Source organism: Bactrocera oleae, chromosome 6 (genome assembly GCF_042242935.1).
Source record: "Bactrocera oleae isolate idBacOlea1 chromosome 6, idBacOlea1, whole genome shotgun sequence".
NCBI classification, from domain to species: domain Eukaryota; kingdom Metazoa; phylum Arthropoda; class Insecta; order Diptera; family Tephritidae; genus Bactrocera; species Bactrocera oleae.
The window spans coordinates 28,922,183-28,943,325 of record NC_091540.1 but is presented as its reverse complement, the minus strand read 5'-3'; the positions used below and the strand labels follow the sequence as shown (position 1 = coordinate 28,943,325).

General features: G+C 40.1%; 1 protein-coding gene and 1 pseudogene across 1 annotated transcript; both read left to right on the top strand.

The window, feature by feature from the left end:
- The first annotated feature begins 302 nt into the window (after positions 1 to 302).
- Positions 303 to 7,355, top strand: LOC118681527 (testis-expressed protein 29-like). Its single transcript, XM_070111474.1, has 2 exons — positions 303 to 464; positions 7,095 to 7,355. Exons 1-2 carry the CDS (start codon positions 303 to 305, stop codon positions 7,353 to 7,355), a joined length of 423 nt encoding a protein of 140 aa, XP_069967575.1.
- A 12,094-nt stretch (positions 7,356 to 19,449) lies between these two features.
- On the top strand, positions 19,450 to 20,452 carry LOC106623552 (protein odr-4 homolog; annotated as a pseudogene).
- Positions 20,453 to 21,143: the final 691 nt, after the last annotated feature.

Sequence of the window (21,143 nt, the reverse complement as noted above, 5' to 3'; positions counted from 1 at the left end):
TTCCACATAGCGTGGCACGATCATCCATATAGTTTATATGACAAATCTACATAATCAAACAACTCTTTTATACAGATTAATATGAATATGGATACGCCAATGACTCCAACGCCAACTGTGCGATCGGCTACCAACGTGCCACGCACTGGGCCTTCCATAACGCCACTAGGCCTTCCCCGAGCCGCAGCTGCAACTACCCCTGCAACAGCACCTGCAACGACACCGGTAACGGCACCAGCTCCTCGTGGTGGCACACGACCACCATCACTGCCTTCAGAGGCAAATTGTATACGATGTCCCATATGTCGGCGCCCACACCGCCTGCAACATTGTTAAAGGTATGCGACCGTGCTGTGCCAAATTTGCAGCAGACCACATCACACGCTACTTCATCGCAGCTCGAGGCGCGACGTCGGTCGGCCACCTACCCTTCGAAGCCTCGCAACAAGACCTCAACTCGTGCGGTACACCCGTGGAATGGAACCGCAACAACCTCGTTCCACGGGTCTGAACAGCGATGTAGCAACGCTACAACAGCTGCAGCGACTACTAGGCTAATCATTTGCCTAGGGGGCTGGGATGGCTAAATGACCACTCAATCCCCACTCACCATAATAACACTGCACACCACATCAATTCACATCCACATCACCACACCTACTTACCATACATTACACATCACTACACCAACACGCACACAAATACAACATCACCACGATCACACCACCATGAAGACATCAACAGCATATAAGGGACTAAAAAAAGATCCCGCTCGCTATTTAGCATTCGATTCGCTAACGATCGCATCTTTTTCGGTTCGAGCCCCCGCCTAAATCTACTTCGTTTTTTTTTCATTGTTCCACTGATTTTACGAATGGTGAGTGAACTTAAAATTAATTTATTAGTTGTTTTAAATATATTGCTAGGAGTTCTTTTTCTATGGTAGCATATCTTTTTTCATGTTCATTGAGTGTTCTACTAACGAAACTGACCGGATGATTATCTTGGAGTAAGACAGCTCCGATAGCATGATTACTTGCGTCGGTGGAAATTTTAAACTTTTTATGTAAATCTGGGTATTTTAATATTGGTGGGTTGACTAAAAGGGTTTTTAAATTTTCAAATGAGTCGACATATTGTGGGTCTTTCAAATTTATTTTGATGTCTTTCTTTAGATATGTAGTCAAGCCGTAGGCAATTTTCGCATAGTCTTTCACGATTTTGGTAATTGGAGTTTTTGAATAGCCTGTATTTTTGCTGTGCCTGGTTTAACTCCCTCTGTAGTCAATACGTGCCCTAAATAGTATGTTGTTTTAGCGAAGAAGTTACATTTATCTATTTGTAATTTTAAATTATGTTTTCTCAACCTTTCGAAAACTTTATTTATGCTTGTTACATGCCCTTGTATAGAACTGCTTAATATTATACATATTTTATAATATTAGGATATCGTCTAGGTATATGACGCATATCACAGCAATTAAATCTCTTAATATGAAATTCACTAATCGTTGAAAGGTTGGCGGGGCATTCTTTAATCCGAAAGGCATTCTTTTGAATTCATAGTTCCCAAATGGTGTGAAAAATGCTGTTTTCTCTCGGTCGTTTTCATTTATTAGTGTCGTGAAGTACTGAGCTCGAAATTCATCGTTACCGTAACTTCGTTCAGTTTCCTGTAATCAATAACGATGCGCCACTTTTTTTGTGCTGAATTATCTAATTTTTTGGGCACAATCCACAAGGGTGAATTGTAAGGTGAGTTACTCTCTGTGATTATACCGTGATCAAGCATTTCGGCTATTTGCCTTTTTAATTCCTGCTCGTGTATTTGGGGATACCTGTATATTTTGGAATATATGGGTTTATCGGTGCATAGGATAGTTTTTGCCCTTCCTGAAAGAATAAATCGCTATTTTTTGAAATGATAGTTTTGAGGTATTCTGCTTCCTCGGAATTCGTTTCCTCTCTAATTAACTTTTTATAAAGTTCTTCGTCGGCATTAATTGTTTCTAGTGCATGTACTTCATTGATATTAAAAGGGCATGTACCAACGAATTTCGTTCGTATGTTATTGATTTCGATGTATTCGTCCTCGAGGTTTATATGTGCCTTTAAGGGTGTAAGGATATTATTTCCTATTATCCCTTCAAGCTCATTAGGTTTTCGTCATTAAATTCTTTCGGTAATTCTGTTATAATTTCGTATTTAACTAGTGTTTGCCCGCTTAAGGTATTAAATGTAAAAATATTTTCTAGTTTTATTCGTTTATATTGTGGTAAACAGAATTTATTTAATAATGATGTCGTTGAGCCAGTATCTAGTAAACATCTAATTTTATTTTTAATTTCGTATTTAACTTGTGTTTGCCCGCTTAAGGTATTAAATGTATAAATATTTTCTAGTTTTATTCGTTCATATTGTGGTAAACAGAATTTATTTAACAATGATGTCGTTGAGCCAGTGTTTAGTAAACATCTAATTTTATTTTTGCCTATAGTGAGTTCTACTATCGGTAAACATGTCGATGGGTGGCTAAGTGAAAATGTGGTCTACCTCCATCGGCTCTGGTGCGGTGTAATTATTATGTCTCATTTGTCTTTATAAATGATCGGGTTGCCTATATTGCCTGGAGAAGCGATCATGTTGTGCTGAGTTATGATGATTTTGCCTGTATTGTCCTGAGAAACGGTCTTGTTGTCTTGAATTATAACTGTTTTGTCTGTATTGTCCAGAAGAACGGTCTTGTTGTCCTGAATTATAATTGTTTTGTCTGTATTGTCCAAAAGAACGGTCTTGTTGTCCTGAATTATAGTAGTTATGGCTTTGTGGCCCTTGGGACTGATCTTGATGGCCTGAAGTTCTAAAATTCTGCCTAAATTGTATTGAGGTACGTGACTGTCTATTGTAGTTTTTATCGTATCGTGAAAGTAAACCTGTTTCTTCGAGTGTATAATAAGCTTCCCTCAAATTATTTATATTCCTACTATGAATGATGCTACTCAAAGTGGGATCTATGCCGCTCAGATAAATTTTTAAAATTAATGATTCATTTTTCGTTTATATATTATATTATGTTTCGCTTATTTGGTTTTTTATATATTTTATTTATATATATATATTATTTATATTAATTTTATTTTAATATATATTCTTTCTTATTATTTTGTTTTTCACTAGAACATAATTTGATTATTGTCCTTTCATTATGTTTTTTCACTCGGACTAAATTTTGAGTCCTTTTGTATATCTTAGGATATATTTTCCGCACTGGACATAACTTCGGTTATTGTCCATTCTTATGTATCTTTGGATACATTATTTTTTAACCAACTGCGCCAATTAGGTCGAATGTACCGGCGGGAACCAAAAAAAACAATTAGTCGTTTGTTGTTAATGGATATACTTTATTTTATATTCTCCCATTTTGTTATTACAATTGTTCGCTTATATTCTACAGTAATGCTTACTTAGCTAAATATGCGATTTGGTAATGCAAATGAATTTCAAAGTTGAGAATACCATTAGGCAATACGGGTTGCTGACACTTTGTGTTTACGTAGCCAAACATGCATTTGTAGTCATTCTGACGAAATCGGAGTTATTGTTGCAATTGGGTCATTGGCTCCAACAAACTTGTAGTTTGTCATCATTACTTATTTGGGTTTTGGATTGCGTTGCGGTGACGTAACCAGCGCGTTGAAACTTTCGTCTCAATCGGCTGACAGTCCTCCTCTCCGAGGTTAACTCACGTGTCCACCATTTGATTTTCCTAACCATAACACTTTCACACTTCTTATGTAACCTATCGTTCACCCCCCACACTACCTCATAAAAACGAGCAACCTGCTCGTCAACCCCCAAATCCTCAAACACTATATATATACCTAATACCGCTTTCCTGACAGATCGTCCATATTGGTTCCAGTCCAGAAGTACGCTATCGCCGCAATGGATTCTCATACAGCGAGGGAGGGGATTTGGGAGTAACCATAATTTGGATCAAATTATGATCACTCAATCCCCACACTCCCCAGGCTTTTAGCCACTACCCATTCACTTAATGCCTCCCTCCACCCACAACAACGACAACGCCCCTCTTTTCCTGTTCCCCTTCTCCAAGTTACCCTTCACCGTGGTAATCTTGGCAGCATCTACCTCCACAACTTTAATTTCCGCGCCCGTTTGCTCCCCGTTGTTTTCGGCAAGAACACTCTCCTTCGCAGTTGTGTTGTCAACACTGCCCTTAGAACCGTCATGTGAGCGCGCTAACGATGGCGACTCAACGCGCGCTACTCTCTGCGGTGGGGACCTAACCGAAGGTCCCGCCCCTTCAACCGACGTGGAATCATCCCCTACCGTCGAAGCAGCGGATTCTCCGCTTCCAGCGAGGGTCTAACCCTCCTTTTCCGTGGAGGGGGCATCTCAGCCACGACTCCCTCCCAATCTGACTGATGCGCTGGCGTATCACTGACGCAAAAGACTCACTGACAGGAAGGATTCTGAAGCAGCTGCTCTCTGGGTGCGTGCGTCTGAACGCACTGGAAAATTCGACTCGCGCGTAGGCCTGTTCAGTAGCAGCGACCACCCAAGCGGTCGATTTACGCGATCTCGCAGGGGCGACAGTTAACAGTTCACTGCGTGGGTTAACATTTCACTGCTACACAATAATCGCAAACTCCAATACTGGGACAGACACCGGGACCCTTTGGGCAATCCTGTCCAGAACCTCCTAACACAGAGACTACTGAACTCCATATGCTCGAAACAGTACTCCTGGTCAGCAAAGATGCCAACAACACGATCCTAAACTGGAACCGTGCGATTATCCACCAACAACAACGTGTATGACCACGTTACGCAAATACCTAATGGTAAGCCTATACAATTCACAATGTGCACTTACCGCAATAACCGTTACCTGTTCACCAAATATATGCACAAATATTCACAAAAACGCGCAAAAGCATGCACTCGACCGAAAAACACACTCGCGGTTCCGTACCCGAGCAATAACAACGTACACGTTATTAGCGAATGCCCGCACAAAACAAAGTTCCACAATAAGGATATCGAAAATATCGCTTAAAAAATCGCAACTATACGCACGCACGTCTATCCGCGGCGAAATCCAAACAACGAATCTGAGGAAAGGGCACACAGAGTCAACAACTTCAGAAATCATAGCAAAACGAACTGGCTGGTGCACATGCAAGAGCTGGAAAAACGTTTCCCTATGATTCCGCCGTTTCAGCCCAAAAGCAAGGAGGAGCACAAAGTCGAACTACACGGCTTCTGTGACGTCTCTGAAAAGGCATATTGCGCAACGATATATGTTCGCTCTCAAAGCGACACTGCGACCACAAGCCACTTACTAGTAACAAAAGCCAAAGTAGCTCCTGTACAGACAATAAGTCTACCACGACTTAAACTGTGTCAAGCGCTACAACTAGAAAAACTAGTATCCATGATGCGAATGCAAGTTCATAGAGCGACTCAAAACTAAACATAACCTCTTAATATTCCCAATGCGATACATTGACGCACCTAGGCTTACAAAAAGCAAAAGTCGCTCTTATCGCATATACTCAAGCGCACTACTTCAGCCGCGATATATCACTATCGAGAGAATCAAAAACTTTTGATAAGAGAAGTCCCCACTTAGTTCTAAACCTATTCCTCGACACGAAAGGTCTTCTTCGTGTGAATGGTCGGCTTGTCAATTCAAGCCTAACGTATAACGAACGCCATCCCATAATTGTACCAGAAAAGTCTCGACTTGTCACATTACTCATCAGTTATATCCACATATTAATGCTTCATGCCGATCATCGCCTTATGCAACATATGGTCCGCCAGGAATTTACATTCCCCGACTTAAGCCCCAAATAAAGAAGTGCATTTTCTTGTGCAAAATCTGCACCACGCACAAGCAAAAGATGCGAACACAGATTATGCCTTTCTCCATCACAGGTGTCGATTTTGCTGGGCCTTTTCAAATAAAGGCGTCAATGTTAAGGTCCCCCACTCTGATGAAAGGCTATGTGGCTGTCTTTGTCTGTTTTACGACAAAAGCAGTGCACCTTGAGCTTTCTACTAATCTGACAAATGAGGCCTTACTTGCGGCATTTGCTCGCTTCATAGCACGACGCGGCTTTCCATCGAAGATAATGAGGAACAATGGTAAGACATTTATCGGCGCTCAACGAGCCACCAAAAAACAATTGTGTGCACTTTATTAAACAAATCTCACCTGAGATTGTAAAAAAGTACGCGCCTCAAGGCATTAATTGGCAATACATCCCCCCAAGCGCTCCTCATATGGGTGGTTTATGGGAATCGGCTGTATAAAGCTTCAAAATCCACTTCAAAAAGGTAGCTGGAAATTACAAATTTAATTACGAAGAATTCACAACATTTTTAATTCGAATTGAAGCCGTTCACAATTAACGGCCTCTTACAATCCATTCGCAAGATCCCTCCGATTTCACAGCCTTAACACCTGGGCATTTTCTCAACGGAACACCCATTCTGGCCATAGCTGAGCCAGGCCTGAAGTCGCTATCCGTATTAAATTCCTGGGAAAGAATTAAAACTCTCCATCACGATTTCAACCGCCGATGTAAAGAAGAATACATAAAGGATCTCCACAATAGATACCGTTGGAAGACCCCTGAACAAGCGCCAAAACTTGGAGATTGTGTCATCATCCATGATGATTGTCTACCTCCTACCGAATGGCGAATTGGGCGCATAGAAAAGCTACATTACGGCTCCAACGGTCACATACGAGTAGTTGATCTGCGTACGCAAAGTGGAATGCTAACCAGACCGCTCGTGAAGCTATGCTTTCTACCAACCGCCGATAATAGGGACAAAGCAATTCGCAAACAATTAACCGATACTACCGCAATACAATAAAATAATCAAATCAAGAAGAAAAAACCGAAAAACTCGTTAATAACCGTTAAAAATAACAAATAACTAATAAAAAATGGGCGATCAATACGACGACCCATTCATTCCACATAGCGTGGCACGATCATCCATATAGTTTATATGACAAATCTACATAATCAAACAACTCTTTTATACAGATTAATATGAATATGGATACGCCAATGACTCCAACGCCAACTGTGCGATCGGCTACCAACGTGCCACGCACTGGGCCTTCCATAACGCCACTAGGCCTTCCCCGAGCCGCAGCTGCAACTACCCCTGCAACAGCACCTGCAACGACACCGGTAACGGCACCAGCTCCTCGTGGTGGCACACGACCACCATCACTGCCTTCAGAGGCAAATTGTATACGATGTCCCATATGTCGGCGCCCACACCGCCTGCAACATTGTTAAAGGTATGCGACCGTGCTGTGCCAAATTTGCAGCAGACCACATCACACGCTACTTCATCGCAGCTCGAGGCGCGACGTCGGTCGGCCACCTACCCTTCGAAGCCTCGCAACAAGACCTCAACTCGTGCGGTACACCCGTGGAATGGAACCGCAACAACCTCGTTCCACGGGTCTGAACAGCGATGTAGCAACGCTACAACAGCTGCAGCGACTACTAGGCTAATCATTTGCCTAGGGGGCTGGGATGGCTAAATGACCACTCAATCCCCACTCACCATAATAACACTGCACACCACATCAATTCACATCCACATCACCACACCTACTTACCATACATTACACATCACTACACCAACACGCACACAAATACAACATCACCACGATCACACCACCATGAAGACATCAACAGCATATAAGGGACTAAAAAAAGATCCCGCTCGCTATTTAGCATTCGATTCGCTAACGATCGCATCTTTTTCGGTTCGAGCCCCCGCCTAAATCTACTTCGTTTTTTTTTCATTGTTCCACTGATTTTACGAATGGTGAGTGAACTTAAAATTAATTTATTAGTTGTTTTAAATATATTGCTAGGAGTTCTTTTTCTATGGTAGCATATCTTTTTTCATGTTCATTGAGTGTTCTACTAACGAAACTGACCGGATGATTATCTTGGAGTAAGACAGCTCCGATAGCATGATTACTTGCGTCGGTGGAAATTTTAAACTTTTTATGTAAATCTGGGTATTTTAATATTGGTGGGTTGACTAAAAGGGTTTTTAAATTTTCAAATGAGTCGACATATTGTGGGTCTTTCAAATTTATTTTGATGTCTTTCTTTAGATATGTAGTCAAGCCGTAGGCAATTTTCGCATAGTCTTTCACGATTTTGGTAATTGGAGTTTTTGAATAGCCTGTATTTTTGCTGTGCCTGGTTTAACTCCCTCTGTAGTCAATACGTGCCCTAAATAGTATGTTGTTTTAGCGAAGAAGTTACATTTATCTATTTGTAATTTTAAATTATGTTTTCTCAACCTTTCGAAAACTTTATTTATGCTTGTTACATGCCCTTGTATAGAACTGCTTAATATTATACATATTTTATAATATTAGGATATCGTCTAGGTATATGACGCATATCACAGCAATTAAATCTCTTAATATGAAATTCACTAATCGTTAAAAGGTTGGCGGGGCATTCTTTAATCCGAAAGGCATTCTTTTGAATTCATAGTTCCCAAATGGTGTGAAAAATGCTGTTTTCTCTCGGTCGTTTTCATTTATTAGTGTCGTGAAGTACTGAGCTCGAAATTCATCGTTACCGTAACTTCGTTCAGTTTCCTGTAATCAATAACGATGCGCCACTTTTTTTGTGCTGAATTATCTAATTTTTTGGGCACAATCCACAAGGGTGAATTGTAAGGTGAGTTACTCTCTGTGATTATACCGTGATCAAGCATTTCGGCTATTTGCCTTTTTAATTCCTGCTCGTGTATTTGGGGATACCTGTATATTTTGGAATATATGGGTTTATCGGTGCATAGGATAGTTTTTGCCCTTCCTGAAAGAATAAATCGCTATTTTTTGAAATGATAGTTTTGAGGTATTCTGCTTCCTCGGAATTCGTTTCCTCTCTAATTAACTTTTTATAAAGTTCTTCGTCGGCATTAATTGTTTCTAGTGCATGTACTTCATTGATATTAAAAGGGCATGTACCAACGAATTTCGTTCGTATGTTATTGATTTCGATGTATTCGTCCTCGAGGTTTATATGTGCCTTTAAGGGTGTAAGGATATTATTTCCTATTATCCCTTCAAGCTCATTAGGTTTTCGTCATTAAATTCTTTCGGTAATTCTGTTATAATTTCGTATTTAACTAGTGTTTGCCCGCTTAAGGTATTAAATGTAAAAATATTTTCTAGTTTTATTCGTTTATATTGTGGTAAACAGAATTTATTTAATAATGATGTCGTTGAGCCAGTATCTAGTAAACATCTAATTTTATTTTTAATTTCGTATTTAACTTGTGTTTGCCCGCTTAAGGTATTAAATGTATAAATATTTTCTAGTTTTATTCGTTCATATTGTGGTAAACAGAATTTATTTAACAATGATGTCGTTGAGCCAGTGTTTAGTAAACATCTAATTTTATTTTTGCCTATAGTGAGTTCTACTATCGGTAAACATGTCGATGGGTGGCTAAGTGAAAATGTGGTCTACCTCCATCGGCTCTGGTGCGGTGTAATTATTATGTCTCATTTGTCTTTATAAATGATCGGGTTGCCTATATTGCCTGGAGAAGCGATCATGTTGTGCTGAGTTATGATGATTTTGCCTGTATTGTCCTGAGAAACGGTCTTGTTGTCTTGAATTATAACTGTTTTGTCTGTATTGTCCAGAAGAACGGTCTTGTTGTCCTGAATTATAATTGTTTTGTCTGTATTGTCCAAAAGAACGGTCTTGTTGTCCTGAATTATAGTAGTTATGGCTTTGTGGCCCTTGGGACTGATCTTGATGGCCTGAAGTTCTAAAATTCTGCCTAAATTGTATTGAGGTACGTGACTGTCTATTGTAGTTTTTATCGTATCGTGAAAGTAAACCTGTTTCTTCGAGTGTATAATAAGCTTCCCTCAAATTATTTATATTCCTACTATGAATGATGCTACTCAAAGTGGGATCTATGCCGCTCAGATAAATTTTTAAAATTAATGATTCATTTTTCGTTTATATATTATATTATGTTTCGCTTATTTGGTTTTTTATATATTTTATTTATATATATATATTATTTATATTAATTTTATTTTAATATATATTCTTTCTTATTATTTTGTTTTTCACTAGAACATAATTTGATTATTGTCCTTTCATTATGTTTTTTCACTCGGACTAAATTTTGAGTCCTTTTGTATATCTTAGGATATATTTTCCGCACTGGACATAACTTCGGTTATTGTCCATTCTTATGTATCTTTGGATACATTATTTTTTAACCAACTGCGCCAATTAGGTCGAATGTACCGGCGGGAACCAAAAAAAACAATTAGTCGTTTGTTGTTAATGGATATACTTTATTTTATATTCTCCCATTTTGTTATTACAATTGTTCGCTTATATTCTACAGTAATGCTTACTTAGCTAAATATGCGATTTGGTAATGCAAATGAATTTCAAAGTTGAGAATACCATTAGGCAATACGGGTTGCTGACACTTTGTGTTTACGTAGCCAAACATGCATTTGTAGTCATTCTGACGAAATCGGAGTTATTGTTGCAATTGGGTCATTGGCTCCAACAAACTTGTAGTTTGTCATCATTACTTATTTGGGTTTTGGATTGCGTTGCGGTGACGTAACCAGCGCGTTGAAACTTTCGTCTCAATCGGCTGACAGTCCTCCTCTCCGAGGTTAACTCACGTGTCCACCATTTGATTTTCCTAACCATAACACTTTCACACTTCTTATGTAACCTATCGTTCACCCCCCACACTACCTCATAAAAACGAGCAACCTGCTCGTCAACCCCCAAATCCTCAAACACTATATATATACCTAATACCGCTTTCCTGACAGATCGTCCATATTGGTTCCAGTCCAGAAGTACGCTATCGCCGCAATGGATTCTCATACAGCGAGGGAGGGGATTTGGGAGTAACCATAATTTGGATCAAATTATGATCACTCAATCCCCACACTCCCCAGGCTTTTAGCCACTACCCATTCACTTAATGCCTCCCTCCACCCACAACAACGACAACGCCCCTCTTTTCCTGTTCCCCTTCTCCAAGTTACCCTTCACCGTGGTAATCTTGGCAGCATCTACCTCCACAACTTTAATTTCCGCGCCCGTTTGCTCCCCGTTGTTTTCGGCAAGAACACTCTCCTTCGCAGTTGTGTTGTCAACACTGCCCTTAGAACCGTCATGTGAGCGCGCTAACGATGGCGACTCAACGCGCGCTACTCTCTGCGGTGGGGACCTAACCGAAGGTCCCGCCCCTTCAACCGACGTGGAATCATCCCCTACCGTCGAAGCAGCGGATTCTCCGCTTCCAGCGAGGGTCTAACCCTCCTTTTCCGTGGAGGGGGCATCTCAGCCACGACTCCCTCCCAATCTGACTGATGCGCTGGCGTATCACTGACGCAAAAGACTCACTGACAGGAAGGATTCTGAAGCAGCTGCTCTCTGGGTGCGTGCGTCTGAACGCACTGGAAAATTCGACTCGCGCGTAGGCCTGTTCAGTAGCAGCGACCACCCAAGCGGTCGATTTACGCGATCTCGCAGGGGCGACAGTTAACAGTTCACTGCGTGGGTTAACATTTCACTGCTACACAATAATCGCAAACTCCAATACTGGGACAGACACCGGGTCCCTTTGGGCAATCCTGTCCAGAACCTCCTGACACAGAGACTACTGAACTCCATATGCTCGAAACAGTACTCCTGGTCAGCAAAGATGCCAACAACACGATCCTAAACTGGAACCGTGCGATTATCCACCAACAACAACGTGTATGACCACGTTACGCAAATACCTAATGGTAAGCCTATACAATTCACAATGTGCACTTACCGCAATAACCGTTACCTGTTCACCAAATATATGCACAAATATTCACAAAAACGCGCAAAAGCATGCACTCGACCGAAAAACACACTCGCGGTTCCGTACCCGAGCAATAACAACGTACACGTTATTAGCGAATGCCCGCACAAAACAAAGTTCCACAATAAGGATATCGAAAATATCGCTTAAAAAATCGCAACTATACGCACGCACGTCTATCCGCGGCGAAATCCAAACAACGAATCTGAGGAAAGGGCACACAGAGTCAACAACTTCAGAAATCATAGCAAAACGAACTGGCTGGTGCACATGCAAGAGCTGGAAAAACGTTTCCCTATGATTCCGCCGTTTCAGCCCAAAAGCAAGGAGGACCTCGACATCCTAGTTAATGATTCATGGTATCTTGCCGGCAAGCATTAAAATTGGCTGGTCCAATAACACGAAGTAGGGGTAGAATTAGGGCCCCATGGTGGTCTCCCGAACTTAAAAAATTACAGGAAGAATGCAGAAAGCAGAAAGCAATCCTAACTAAAGGAAGATTGAGATAATAATTACCACCTCCTAAAGACATACAAAAAGGAGGTTAGGAGAACAAAACGAAATTCTTGGAAATCTTTTTGCAATCTTGACTTTGGAAAATAATGGCACAATCGGTGCACAGAATTGGATATCTTCAGAAGCCAGACCACAGCTGAACGCTATCCAGTGAAGAGTTACTAGGCTTACTAATGGATATCCACCTCCCACGTAGCTCAGAAAACCATACAGTGGAGTATACACAAGACAGTGGAGCAGAGATAGACTACACATATAGTGTCAAAAATCAACGTACGCTGGGCGATAAAAAGTTTCAAGCCGTTCAAGTCGTCGGAACCAGACGGTCCATTTCCGGCTCAATTACAGTAGGTGCAGAATAATATAATGGATTGGCTAGTTACCATTCTTAAGGGGGCGCTGCAATTAAACCATGTCCCTTCGCTTTGGATGAAAGTCAAGGTAATATGCATACCTAAGGCAGGCAAAAGCTCGCATACAAGTCCAAAGGATTTCAGACCAATTAGCATCTCCTCATTCCTTCTAAAAACGTTGGAAAGGCTAATAGAATTACATATAAGAAACAAAAGAAAATTAGAAAAGTTGGCTGGTTCACAGCATGCGTATTTTAAAAGAATATCCACAGAAACAGCGCTAAGCTCTGTGGTGGCGGAGACTGAAAAACCTCTGAAAGGTAAAGAATACACTTTAATTGTCTTCTTAGATATAAAAGGAGCCTTCAATAATATCCAGTCTAGGGCCATACTGAGTGCGCTTAAGGTTCTGGACATCTCTGAAGCTTTCAGAAAATTAATTGAACAGATGCTTACGAGCAGGTCAATAATTTCAACGCTGAGAGCGTTAACGATGTGCATATCTGTCCACCTCAAGGAGGTGTGTTATCCCCACTTCTCTGGATCCTGACAATGAATAAGTTCCTGTTGGATCTAGAAAAGAAATGGGTAAATGTTGTGACCTACACTGACGATGTGGGTGTTTCGGTTAGAGGTAAATTCCCGAATACTCTTTCAAACCTTGTGTAAATAATCTTAGACGATATAAGTCGTTGGGTCGGACTAAACTTAAATGCTGGTAGGACGGAAATTGTTCACCAGAAAACATAATACTCCAATTGTTACGGCACCAGTATTAAATGGTAGCAGGCTAACAATTGGAGATAGCTACTTAGGACTGAGATAATAGAAAGGAAGCTTTCATTGAAACAAAACATGAATGCTGGGGTGAAGAAAGCAGCTACGGCACTCTACACCTGTAAAAAAATGGTGGGTTCCAAATGGGAGCTAACGCCTCGGAGAGCTTACTGGCGCTACACAGCAGTTGTTAGACCAATCATCACATACGGTATATTGGTATGGTGGCCAATAATGGAAAAGAAATACGCGGTGGGAGAGCCAGTATATGCATTAGTGAAGCTCTTAAAACAACGTCAAGCCAGGCACTAAACGTTATTTTACATTTACTGCCAGCAGATCTGTTCTGTAAGCAAGGGGCAGTAAAGTCAGCTCTCAGACTGAGGGAATCCTCCCAATTAGTCGCCTGCAGCAAGGGGCACTCTAAGGTACTCAGTAAATTTCCGTTTCTACCCATAACCACGGATTTCCACAATCCATTAGAATTTAATCTAAATTTGGTCCACAATATTGCCCACCAGAGAGGAGTGAAAGGGACGAGGTGGACAGGAATGAGGAAATTAGCATCTACACGGATGGATCCAAACTAGATAATCGAATGGTAGTGGTGTTTTTCAGCAAAATTAAAGACCAAAATCGCCCTCCGTTTACCAGACCACTGCAGTGTCTTCCAGGCAGAGATCACAGCAATCAAAGAAAGCCTTGTCGTATTTGCAAAAAGTGTACTCACAATGATAACACCAGCACTTACTTGACACTTTCACCACTGAGATTAAATTAATATCCGGAATAAATGGCTTTTGTTTTTTCAAAAAGTTCACACAATTTATTTCTTTTTTAATAATTACAAAAGGATTATTTCAACGCACACACTCCTTGATCGCATACCAGTGGAGACGGTGTAAATTTATATAAAAAATCGATGAAAGAAAACGAAGTGACTCGCGCGCCAAAAGAAAGTCCGTTGCTTGTTGCTCGAAAGTCGCTGAGAGAAGGGCCGTCCGCATCGAGGACAGATATTTTTGTACTGTGTGTTGTGTAGAGATCCTAGTCGGTGTGTGTGTGTGTGCGGCTGTATGATGAGTTGTGTGTGGTGTGTGGGTGTTCTGCGGTTTCCAGGTGTGGTGTGTGTGCCAGTGTTGCCTTGTGTGTGGTGTGTTTGAGTTCTTCGGGGCGGGAATCTTAACTCATTTGGCCATCCCGGCCCCCCTAGGCGAATGTTCAGCCTAGCAGTCGCTGTAACTGTTGCAACGTTGCCACAACGTTGCTGAGTCCGGACGTGCGGCGATAGTTCGGCCTACGCCTAGTAGGTGCGATGTGTTGCTGACTCCATGGACGGGACTCAGATCGGGGTGCCGTTCTTCGGCGACGTGCCACGCGATTGGTTTGCTGCAGTCGGTTTGCGCCACGGATGCGTTGGGCAGGCTGCCGATTGACCTCTCGTCTCGGGTGAAGCAGCGTGTGATGCTGCCTGCAACACACATTTAACACAAAGCCCCGGATTCACATTCCTGCGTCGTATGGCTATGTACCAGACAATTGTGGCAATGCCCATGAGCCTGGGCAACCTGCTGACGTTGTGTCGGCGACATGCCCTTGAAGAGCCCACAGTGCTGCAACTTGTGTGGACGGCAACAAAGTGGGCATCGGATGCGATGGGGCTCCTCTGGTGGAGACGGAACGGCTGTGGATGCTCATGTACCGCTACGAGCGGTGGTTAACGGTGCGGTTGCGGCTGATTTACGGGGCGCCGCTGTTGGAATAACCCCAAGGCGATGCACAGTGATGGCCGATCGCATCGTTGTCGTTGGGGTGGAATGCATCTCTGTATCCATATCTATCTGTATGGAGAAAAAGGCGTGTTTAGTTACGATTCAGTGGTATAGAGTATGGATATTTTTCTATATGTGACCAACTTTATTTGGTTTGGTGATCGTATTAGTCTACCCATTATTTTATTAGTATATATGCTTGTAATTTGTCATATTATATTTGCGGTTTTTTATTTCTCTTTTCGGTTATTTAGACGGATATTTCGATTTTTGCTTGTAGGTATTATTGAACGGATGGTTTACTACTTGCGTTTTCGCTATTATTTGAGATTGGCAGGAAGCATAGTTTAACGAGCGGTCTGGTTAGCGTTCCGTTTCGAGTACGGAGGTCAACTACTCGTATATGACCGTCGGAACCATGATGTAGCTTCTCTATGCAACCAAGCCGCCATTCTGTAGGGGGAAGACAATCGTCATGGATTAAGACAAAATCTCCAAGCTTGGCGCGGAGTTTTCCAGCGGTACCTTTTATTAAGGTCCTTTATATACTCCTCCTTCCATCGGCGGCTGAAATCATGATGGAGAACTTTAATTCTTTCCCATCTATTTTGTAAGGATAGCGACTCCACGCCTGGCTCAGGTATGGCCAGAATGGGTGCTCCTTTTAGAAAGTGCCCTGGAGTTAGGGCTGTGAGATCTTGCGAGAGTGTCGTTAGTGGCCGTGAATTGAGAACGGCTTCAATGCGAATTAATAATGTTGTAAATTCTTCATAATTAAATTTATAGTTTCCAGCTACTTTTTTAAAGTGGGATGTGAAGCTTTTTACAGCTGATTCCCATAAACCACCCATATGAGGAGCGCTTGGAGGGATAAACTGCCAGTTAATACCTTGGGGAGCGTACTTCTGTACAATTTCAGGTGAAACTTTCCTGACAAAATTCACGAACTGTTTTTCTCTGGCTCTTTGAGCTCCTATAAATGTCTTGCCATTGTCGCTCATGAGTTTTGACGGAAAACCGCGTCGTCCCACGAGGCGAGAAAATGCCGCGAGAAAAACCTCCTTTGTCAGATTCGTACATAGCTCGAGGTGTACTGCTTTTGTCGTCAGACAAAGACAGCCACATAGCCTTTCCTGAGGGTGGGAGACCTTAACATGGATGCCTTTATCTGAAAAACCCCAGCAAAGTCGACACCTGTAATGGTGAAAGGCAGAGCGAAGTTACAGCGTTCCGTTCTGGAAGTGCTGCCATAATCTGCGTTCGCATCTTCTGCTTATGCATAGTGCAGATCTTGCACATGAAAATGCATTTCTTAATTTTGGGCTTGAGTCTTGGAATATAAAACTCTTGACGGACTATTTGTTGCATGAGGCGATGTTCTGCGTGTAGCAATAGCACGTGGACATAGTTAAGGTATAAGGTGGCAAGTTGCGATATCTCTGGGATAACTATGGGATGACGTTCGTTATACGTCAGACTTGAATTGGCAAGCCGACCATTCGCACGGAGTACTCCTTTCGTTCTCTTCTTATCTATCGGCTTCGATTCTCTTAGTAATGATATTTCTCGGCTGAAGTAACGCGCTTGCGTAGATGCTATAAGAGCGACCTTTGCTTTTTGTAAGTCTAGGGGCCGTCCACCAGGGCTCGAAGGGTAATATGATAAGACCAGCACTTACTTGACACTTTCACCACTGAGATTAAATTAATATCCGGAATAAATGGTTTTTGTTTTTTCAAAAAGTTCAGACAATTTATTTCTTTTTTAATAATTACAAAAGGATTATTTCAACGCACTCACTCCCTGATCGCGTACCAGTAGAGACGGTGTAAATTTTATAAAAAATCGATGGAAGGGCGTAGTGATAGCCCTGGTAACTGCGAAGCAGATAAACTAGCCCGAACAAGTACCACTTTACAATTAACCTCTGAAAAAGAGGAAACTTTGATGCCCATGACAACTTGTAAACACTTAATTAGCAAACAAGTTATAAATCTAGCTGAGTCTCGGTGGAGACAATCACTAACTTGCTCAACTAGAAGACAAACTGAGATATCTTGATGGAACTTGGTACACATGTTCTTTGGCACCCAAGAGAGGTTGGTATTGCAGATGAACATAATTGGACTATTGCTATATCCACAAAGTGTCATTAAGCGAAAAACTGTAAAAAATTATAACTAAACTCCAAATCAAAACATAAAACTGAAATTTGGTACTGGGGATCCCATGAGGCCACAGATTTATCTGTGGACTGAAAGTTTGTAAAAAGTTGGCGTAGCCCCGGTCTCTAGTTGGTTTAATCTACATATCTCAACATCTCTTTTAAGTTATATCAACCAAATTGACACCGGACAATTATTTTCGGTACGACCTCCGACAGTTGACATCGGATAACAACCACGCCCACTCCCCATATAACGGTTATCCTGAAATTTCCTTAAAGGGTGGTAACTCAATAAATATATAGGTCACCAACATTAAATTTTACAAGCAAGATAATATTTGAAGGCTTCATAGGAGCCGGTATCAAAATTGGACAATGGTCATGGCGCCGGCCACATTTAGGTAAAATCCCTTATGTCAGGACCTGCTCTACCAATTTCAACCAATTCGGTACCCAACGCTGTTCATTCACATATAACGGTGTGAAAATAAGCGAAATCGGACCACAATTACGCCTACTTCCCATTTAAGAAAATTTAAAATTCCATATTATTCTTCCAATTTACCGTATACTAATCAGGCACCAAAGAATTTATTGGGATAAAACTTTGCACAAATAGTGCATTTATGGTATTTTATGTCAAGTCTAAAATTGGGTATAATCCAATCATAACTTTTCAAGACCACATATACCGATCGTATTATATGGGATTTAATGCAGAAAAAGGGTAAAATTAGTCAACGAATTACGTCAGCTACCATATAGATAACAATTTGAGGACCAGCTAAGATATTTTAAATATATTGATTTCGTTATTTTAGCAGACTTTTCGCCACACATGTCGGTCAGTGTTTGTGTTATCTTCATATAAAATTGCGTGGAAACATGTTCTCAAATATACTAGAGTAATGCCACAAGTTAACTCAATCAGTAGAGACCTTCTTCTGACCCAAATACACCTGATATAATCAGAGGTGTGGTAGAATCTGAAAGCTGTTGGAATCAGAATTGAAACCGATATAAAAATGTATAAGGTGTCATAAATTCAGATATTATTGGTTTGGCGTTTGAAACAGAAATTGTATCAGTTTATCAGTCACGGAAATCAATTTTATCGGTTTTTTCATCAGAAACAAGGCAAGAGGATAGTCGTTGACAGATTTGAAATGTAAGTTAAGAAATTAATTTATTTTATTGTTAACAATTAATTTATTTTTATTTCTATAGGAAAAAACGTAAGAATAAAAGACAAAACGTCATAATTAGATATCTTAAGAGGATTTACAAAACGTAATAAGCGTAATTTAACACCCAAGTGCGTTTTTATTGAGTCGATAATGTGATATAAAATCTTTAAAGCAAGCATGTATACAAGCATACAAGTAAATGCAAGCCAAATTTCACATTCCATTAAGTGGATTACTGTATATTCTTAATATCTTCCTTTTAATTTTTCGTTGCTTTTTTCCAATAAAATAAAAGCTAAAATAGCGCAACTCATTGCAAACTTTAGTAGACTTTATTCAGTATTTTAAATTTATCAAACGCTTCCAAATTTATTCATTTGCAAGTTTTTCTTGATTCGAATATTGGTTTTGCATATGCTCGAAAAGACGAAAATTCAATCAGATCATGTGACACCCCTGAATAATTTCCGACTTTCAAGCTCACTGTAACCCGTTTTCATAATCATATTGTGGTCTAAATCCTTATTCGTAATATAATGATTTCCGTTTAACTGGCCAATTTTTCCTCATATACCGAATATATAACATTTAGCTTCTTTGGTTGAATTTATATCACATACATACATATATCTCATTTGAGTTAACTAGGTTGGTTTTGGTATCAATATCAAGTATATGAAGCAAAATATAGCAGTGAGGCTAAGGGAATCTACTACCTATAATATAATTTAATAATATTTCCAATATTTGATGATTCCCAGAGGATTAATATAGAGAATCAATTTCAACGTGCTTTGTTAGCAATGAAACGAAGTTTATTCGAAAGTGAAATGTGTATAGAGAATATTTGGGTGAATGAATCTTTATCTCTGGATGCATTCGCAGCAAGCAATCGAAAGAAAGTCGCGAATGAAAACTACAAAGCAACTATATATTTTATAAAATGTCGTCAATATAATGAGTATTCGGTTAAAGTACGGAAATTCAATGGTACAATTCGGCTTTCTGGCATTATTTTTTCCAGAGTTTGGTGCAGCAGTAAGAACACCTTGGGTGAGTTACGCGATTTGTGCAGAATGATATATAATATTACGTTCATTAGCGGCCAGAATTCAAGTTTACTGTGATGGATTAACCGATCCTCATGTTAGCAACGACTCTGTATTTATAAGTGAACCTCCGCGTCGTGTTTTCTTTAACTTATTCGTTGATGGAACAATCAATCCAATACAATTCTCAGAATATATATTTCGCGGAGAAGCTTCAACAGTAGCTGTGGCCCAAGCTAAACAAGTTCTTGATTTAGATATTAGTTTAGAAAATATTGTTGCAGACTTAGAAGGTTTACCCGATGATGAAATATATAGTGATATATCGTTTTCTAATTTACATAAAAATTCTACGCAACCCCTGGTTAATGCAGAAAAATACTTAACACGTTCCATGTACATTTTAAGTATAACCATCTCTCTTTTAGTGCTCTTATGTTCTATTTGGCTGCATTATTTCTTTCCTTAATTATACGTGAACTAAGGATAAATTTAAAAATAACTAAGCTAAAATTTAAAAAACTTTCTTTGTTTGTTAAATATTCAGTTTTATTTATATTAAATCATGTACATTATATCATGTCTTGTAAACAAAAGGAATTTTGTACCATATATTTAACAATTCTAAAAATGGTTAATAAAAAAATAAAAATTTTTTCGTATATCTATTGTATAATACGTTTTTTTTTTTGTTTGTCTAAATCAATTTTAATAAGTTCAGTGTTCCTGAGTTCAGTGCATCTATTAGCAAACAAGGTAAGCATTTATGTACATTTTAATACACACTTCCTTTGAAAAGCTCAAAAGCATATTAAATTACCAGCAGACTACTATGTCTGTAAGAGATTTGAAGAGGAAAAGACAAGTTGCTTTGCAAACTACCGAGAGATCGTTTCAAAATTTGAATTTTACAATCATGTATGTAATATATAAATATTCATAATATAACAGAAATATTTTACAAAAAAATAAAATATCAGAAATATTTTTTGCAACTTAAATTTTAAAAAGTGATATGAAAGGAATGCAGAAAATTGTCCGAATCAAGTTGTCGGACTCGTGTCGCCTGTGTGGACGTAATGAGCGACACCAAAAGAGAATTTGCCGATAATAAGGGACAAAAGAATTCGTGTATGAACCGAGTCCAATGAAACAACATCGCGGACGACCGTGCCGCTAAGCAAATGAGGCCTAAGCGAAATTATTTATGAACTATGGTCGCCAGTGATGGAAATTGAACCAATAAAAAATGCAATTTATTAACTCGCGTTCTATATTGAACAGCACTGGAAATAGTTTGGCATACGATCATATGCTGTGGCCATGGTTCCTGCTCTGTGATAAAATATGCCGTAAGTTTTGAAAAT